The sequence below is a fragment of the Cynara cardunculus genome (genome assembly GCF_001531365.2).
Source record: "Cynara cardunculus var. scolymus isolate 2C chromosome LG 17, CcrdV1, whole genome shotgun sequence".
Classification (NCBI taxonomy): domain Eukaryota; kingdom Viridiplantae; phylum Streptophyta; class Magnoliopsida; order Asterales; family Asteraceae; genus Cynara; species Cynara cardunculus.
In genome coordinates this window covers 1,848,416-1,855,328 of record NC_037544.1, presented here as the reverse complement: position 1 = coordinate 1,855,328, position 6,913 = coordinate 1,848,416, and the positions used below count along the sequence as shown (strand labels likewise).

Here is a 6,913-nt window from a genome sequence, read left to right as displayed (position 1 = left end):
TATATATATATATATATATATATATATATATATATATACCAGCAGACCAACACAAAAGTAAACAACAACCGACCTAACTAGATCAGTTACAATTACAATAGGAAAATTACAAAAATACCCTCCTCGATGCTAATAATTATCATAAAAAGTGGTTGCAAGTAGGAAGCAGAAAAGCGCAACGAAATGCAGAGGCATTCGAGAAACTAACGTGTCTAATTTGTGTCTCGGTTACAAATTATGTTTAGCAAGAGTTAATCATCAAATTTAATATGAAACAATGAGATTAGAAACCAAGAAATGGAGTTTCTTTCACTTTTATGCATTTTTGTTACAAATGAGTTAAATAGCAAATTGATCCCGTAAGTCTCAGGAGGATGCAGTGAAAAATCCCATCTACCTTGGGTTCGAATCCGGACGCTGCCAAAGCCCTTGCCTGGGAGATCAGTCAGTGCATGTAAGCTGGACCAAAAACTCATAGTTAACAAAAAGAAAATGTTATATGGTTGAATTCTGTTCCCTGTATTTCAACCAAAAAACGTCTCTCTTAAATGTACGTAACGACAAAATTAGACATGAATTTGGTACGAACACGGACGTAATACAAATTCATTACATATTCAAAATGATCAATCTAAGAATGTGACACTTACCATTTTCAATAATAAAACTAGATTCGTGATCTTTATGAATACCTAACCTATATAATATAAAACCAAACTCTATCTAATCAAAGGGTGATGCATGATTGGTTTGAGCTTGGCTTCAAAGATTAAAAGTACATGGAGGTCTCAGGTTCAAATCCAAGGAGGAATAAAACTCCCCTTGTGGCCACGGAGGTTTAAATGCGGTAACTCCAGGCTATCTGCAAAGCAGGTGGTCGTCCTAGGATTACTCGGCTCGCATAGCGGGTTGGATATCCAGGTTAATAAAAAAAAAAACTCTTTATCTTAAAAGATCATCAATCCATCAATAAAACCCCGTTTGGTTTGCAACATTGGATTGGATTTGAAGGGATTTTGAAATTGAATTCTATTTTAATTCTGTATTTGATTTAAAAGATTTACTGGATTTAAATTTCTGAAATTTCATTGAAATCCTACAAACATGAGATAAGTTGGTATTTCATGGGATTTTATAGGATTTGTTTGCAATAATGTTTTAAAATATGTTAAAAACATTTGTTTTGTAATAATCAATTGATAAAAGAAGGTAATCTAATTTTTTTTATAACTTAATTTTTATAAATTATCTGTAAAAAATGGAATAAACCAAACACACCCAAAATTCCAAATTCTTCCATTAAATCCACATCCATAAACAATATTTTATCAAACCAAAAGGTCTTTGGCCTAGCGGTATGTGAATCATCGGCCTCCTAGGAGATCAAGGGTTCAAATATCAACAATCGTGAGAAGGGTGTGTGAGTTCATTTGTTCTATTTAACATATATAAATATTATATACTTCAAAAAAAAATTCATCAAACCAAGTGGGTCCTAAATCCTAATGGGTTGTTTGGTTAGAGATATTAAGCAGGAGGGGCCCATTCAAGTGTATCATAATGATAACATTCACAATGCATTTTCTTTGTTTATGGAATGTATCATAGTATGCATTTTCGTTATTTTCATTGTTTTACAAAGGGTTCATATTGTGCATCTTGTATGTATATTTGGGTATCACAGTGAATACCGTTTGTAGATATCACAATATATATCTTGTGTTCACATAAAGTTCATCGGAATAAGATTCGCCAAATAATAGTCGCCGGAGAGAGGAAAGAGAAGAGATGAGAAATGATATTCATAAAATCCCTAAAATGCCATTAATTAACATTTTAAGTTATAAAATTACCAAAATTATTAATTTCCAAATTTAACCTTTGATTTGTAGTTAAGATTAGACCTCACGATTACTACAAACAAAACAATTATCATTTGATTAGGCCCCTTAAACAGGATTTAATAGAATTGAAAAAAAAAAAAAAGTGATCGATTTTATATATAATATAATAAACACATTTCTCCACAAGCCCAGATGAAATTTACGGGACCAAAAATTCATTCACATTTTCATTCACTGTCATTTTCATTTTTATCCAAATATATAATAATTGGTCTTATTGTTGATTTGCTATACATGAATAATAAATAATGGAATGCCAAAATAATACATTAATCAAGTCTTTTATGAATCTGCATTTCCCACCATCATAGCAACCTTTTGAATTGATCTTCTGTACCTTGATGTTCCTTTACTAATAACATCACTGTTGTTTTTCAAGAAATTCATGTACCATTTCGCCGAAAGCTTCGGTACCCGACTTAGCGTTTTACGGTCAACGTAGTATAAACCGAACTTCACGTCGTAACCGTGCAACCATTCGTAGTTATCCATCAACGACCATACGAAATATCCACGAACATCCGCTCCCTCTCTATCGTTTAAAAACAACGGTTCGTTAAAAAACCAAATATAATATTTACATTCATGAAGATGCGTTTGGTACACCAGACAGAACATGAACAGGAATCACTGCTCCGTGTTTGACGGAACTTTTATGTTGAACAGACAGGAACAATGTGGAACAAACCTTTATTTTACCAATATAACCTCAAAATAAAACATATTTCTCTTCTAAAACATCAAATACATCTTCCTCTTTACATTTTATTTATTGTATTTTATGTTCTTTAAAATTTACCTTACCGTCCTCAAAATATTATTTTTATATGGTTTGTATATTTTGACTAATTTATGTAATTTATCAAATATTAATAATAAAAAATACATAGAAAAGGTATAAAATAAAAATTGAAATACATAAACTTTTTATTTTAGTGTTATTTTTAATCGTCTACGAAAACTTTCTAATGATATATTTTGTTATATTTTAATTTAATAAGGTAATTAAAATATATAAACGACTCATTAGGGATAAATTGTTCATTTTATCAGTTATGTGATGTCCAGTTCTATCTTATACTTATCAAATGCTGAACAACTGTTCTGTTCTGTCATGTTTTGTGTATCTTGTCTGGATACCGAACGTACCCAAAAAGTAAAAGTACCGCGAGATTGTAGAGCAGACCTGATAGACTTGGCTAAAGAAGCAAGGTACGCTGTGTGAAATTGAACTCGTTTGACGTCATTCACGAGCTCGTTGATTCGTGCCCCCTGCACATCGAGGGAAGCATACCCTGCAACGGAGATATTAGATGAGGGCATGACCAATAAAATATTCATAATTTGTTCGATCTGAGAATTGTGAGACTTACCGTTTTCAGTAATAAACATAGGTTTATTATTGTACCGTATCTTGATATAGTTAACGATCTCCCCCATGCCTCGAGGAACAACCGTTAATCCTTCTATCCCGGTCGGTTCGCCAATCGGCACACCATCACGCTCTAGAGCAATATCTAGAAAACCTCGGATTGCACGATTCGCAGTTGGAGAGCAACTAGAGTTGGTACAATCCTTGGTATACGCAGTCGAGTAATGGTTGATGCCAATAAAATCCATACTGTTCTTCAAAAAATTCTTTTCGTCGACGGAGAAACTTGGTAATGTGCTTCCGAGGTATTCGTGCATTTCTTCGGGGTATTCTCCGAATATTACCGGATCAAGTGACCTGTTTTGAGGTTAAGAAGTTGAAGTAAGATCATATATAACCAAGTAGTGTTTGGTTGGTTTTCCATTAATCTTGTGTAGATAAAGCTATTTGTGTGGATTAATTTGTTTTTGTTTGGGTGGGTTTTATCATAAGATGGAATGAACATGTTTTTTAATTGTGAAAATAAACTTGGCTTTTTGCAAAAAGCTCCCCCCAGAAGCTTAAATTTAGCCAAGTTTTTTTTACCAAACCTACCCCTAATTAAAAAAACACTCTACTTCCATCAATGAGAAAAACCCTCCCAAGTCTCAAACAAAAAACCTTCTCAATCTATACAAACAAATTAATCGACAAAGAATGGATGTATGTTGAAGAACATTACCAGCCAATACTGAAAGCCAATGCCCTTTTGGCGGCATTACGATCAAGCTCACTATCCGTTAGCGGTTCGAACATGTAACAATGCATAACGAGCCCTATAAATCCACCTTGTTTAGGCTGCACACAGAAACCCAAAGATTATGAACAATAATGTTCTTAACCAACAAGCAAAAGTATATTAACCCTGCATTGTCAAATAGTGTCGTATAAAATAGCTATACGACACTTTATTCCAAAAGCGTCCTTAAAAACTTGTTAAAACGCTAGAAGACGTCCTATAAACCTATTGTAACACTTTTTGGTTTGGTCCTATAAATTATTTAATGAGGTGTCTTATAAAAACCAATTTTGTGGCAGTGAGAGTTAAAGTTGGTTGATTACCTGGAACTTGTCATGATATAGCTTGGCTGCCATGCCATGGGCTAGTAACAAGTTGTGCATAACAATGAGAGGCTCCACATCCGAATTTCCGGCAACACAGTTGCCAAAAGGCTCGGAACAACGCGAAGGAGGAAAAAGCCCACTTTCGTACGCGTATTCCGTGAATACATTAGGTTCGTTGATTGTGATCCAATACTTCACTCGGTCTCCAAACCACTTGAAGCAAATTTCTGCCATATGTACAAACTCTTCCCTGCCAACAAGATACATAAATTCGTTCCGATAAACTAACAAGAAAGCAAAGGAATTGATATTAGAGTCAAAATTTGGCATTTTAGACGTACTTCATTTCAGGGTTAAGCCAAGACCCGTATCTCTCTTCAAGTTCCTGAGGAAAATCGTTATGGAAAATCGTCACAAATGGCTCGATTCCTGTATCATTTTCATCAACAGTCGTGAATCAATCTCACTTCCACAAAACATATACCAGTTTTTGAGGTGAAACTAACAAAACATCAAAAAATCATGCACGAAACTTGAGTTTGAATCGATTTCTGAGATCAGATGTAGTATTTAATTTTCATCGCATCGCACCTTTGAGGATCAGATTGTCTATTATCTTGTTATAGAACATGATCCCAGCAGGATTAACTTCACCAAACCTTCCTCCTAGTATTGGCAGCACAAAAGAATTAGCAAAGTCGAAAAAGATATCCGAAACAAGAAAACAAAATTGATTTCCCAGGACGCCTCTAATAGTGTTACAATAGGTTTATAAGCGTTTTAACAAGTTTTTTAGGACGCTTTTAAAATAAATTATCGTATTAACTATTTTATATGACACTGTATGAAAAAGTGTCATATAAACACAAGTGTCCTATAAAATAGCTAACAAAAAAGTGTTTTAAAGAACTTGTTAAAACGCCTAAAAATGTTCTATAAACCTTTGGTAACACTTTTAGATATGACACTTTATAGTTTGGTCCTATAAACCCAAGTTTTATTCTATTAGGACGCTTAGACGATCTAAGTTTCCTATAAAGCCATTTTTGTTGTAATGAAAGGATGGTAAGATTGGATAGAATACTTGGAAGAATTCTAGCCCATGAAATCGAAAATCTGTATGCTTTGAGACCAAGGGAATGCATCATTTCAATATCTTCCTGTATTAAAGAAACACAAAGCAATAAATCAAGATTCAAATAAACAAACCATTGTTGATATAAAACACAAACAAATTAGATATTTGAGCAGAAGTTGAACCGTAAACTGATGATAATGATCATCTGCAACATCCCCGTTATCTCCATCTTCTGCACAACCTAGTAACAATGGCAGTGGATTATATGTCACCAGAAAATCAAAACCAATTCGTCATATAAATAATAACGAACAGAAAATCGATAAAACTAACCTACAACAGAATGACAAAATACATCCCAGTTGCTGAGGGATTTAGCATCTTCAAGATAGGCTCCTTCAACCTGCACAATTCCATGAGTTAAGTGATAGAATATATGTATATATATATATATATATATATATATATATATATATATGGGAAAACTGAGGAACACCCTAGTAACTATTCATCCGTACGGTATGCACATGTGCAAACAAGTGATTTTTCCGGTATGCATAACATCTTCAATCACTTATATGGACATGCACATACAATACAAAGGTGTTTCTCAGTTTTTACTTTTTTTGAGGGATTTCTCCTGAACCTCCCTATATATATATATAATGCGAAAGAAAGTGAGAAAAAGAGGAAGATCGACTTGGTAAGCAGAAGTGGCTGCTCCAAAGAGAAACCCATGTGGAAAATCGGATCTTTTGATATGGGGTTGATCTTCTTCTTCTTGCAGTTTGAATCTTCGTCCGCCATTGTTGAAGGCTTCAAGAAGAAGAGCAGAAGCAGAGATGAGAATGAAGAAGAGAAAAATGGTGGGTGATTTCATGATCAAATAAGGACGGATGATATTTCTCTAAATCAACCTTGCTTATATATGGATATTGGTTACGTAGAGTCAACGACAAATATGTTGATATGTATACTTATCATTATGTGTACTTTTAGCCTTATTTTAGTCTAAATATACGGGATTATTGTCAATTGTATGACAACTTCCCCTGCCGTCCCACCAAGAATTTTGGTTTTTTGACCAAAACCAACCAAGACTTTTGAAGAAGACAAATCAAAGAAAGCTAAAATTATGGCCATTGGATAAAGATCCTTTTTTACAGGATATGTATCGTTTCTAAAAGGGTCGACTGGAACAAACTTGAAGAATGGGGTCTGGTAGTTAGTTCAATAATTCCAGCAAAATCTGTTAGGAGTGATTAGGGTGGTGGAGGCTATTGTTTAGACCACAATCATCATTTTCTAGTTGTTCAAGTGTGGCCAGAAATGTGTAACGCGATTGGATGAATAGTTAGGGACGATTTTGGTATTTTACTCTAGAGTCTGGCTTGAACAAGAAGACGATTAATTTGCAATTTGCGAGAAGGCAAGAAGAGGAGAAATTCCAAGATC

At 34.1% G+C, this 6,913-nt stretch overlaps 1 protein-coding gene across 1 annotated transcript; it reads right to left on the bottom strand.

Annotated features, from left to right (window-relative positions):
- Positions 1–2,086: 2,086 nt before the first annotated feature.
- Positions 2,087–6,601, bottom strand: LOC112500429 (beta-glucosidase 18-like). The gene is made up of 12 exons (XM_025103925.1): positions 6,554–6,601; positions 6,159–6,365; positions 5,792–5,861; positions 5,641–5,699; positions 5,465–5,540; positions 4,972–5,046; positions 4,722–4,809; positions 4,378–4,630; positions 3,998–4,113; positions 3,278–3,633; positions 3,091–3,199; positions 2,087–2,436 (listed from the first exon to the last, which is right to left on the bottom strand). The coding sequence occupies exons 1-12, from the start codon at positions 6,599–6,601 to the stop codon at positions 2,187–2,189; spliced, it is 1,707 nt and encodes a 568-aa protein (XP_024959693.1). The 3' UTR covers positions 2,087–2,186.
- Positions 6,602–6,913: the final 312 nt, after the last annotated feature.

Excerpts from the sequence above, each read along its gene's own strand:
- LOC112500429 (XM_025103925.1), bottom strand. The coding sequence starts at position 6,601 with ATGGCCATAATTTTAGCTTTCTTTGATTTGTCTTCTTCAAAAGTCTTG. Across the intron at positions 5,862-6,158 it reads CAGCCACTTCTGCTTACCAA|GTTGAAGGAGCCTATCTTGA; the intron begins GTCGATCTTCCT and ends GGAATTGTGCAG. Across the intron at positions 4,631-4,721 it reads TGGCTTAACCCTGAAATGAA|GGAAGAGTTTGTACATATGG; the intron begins GTACGTCTAAAA and ends TCTTGTTGGCAG.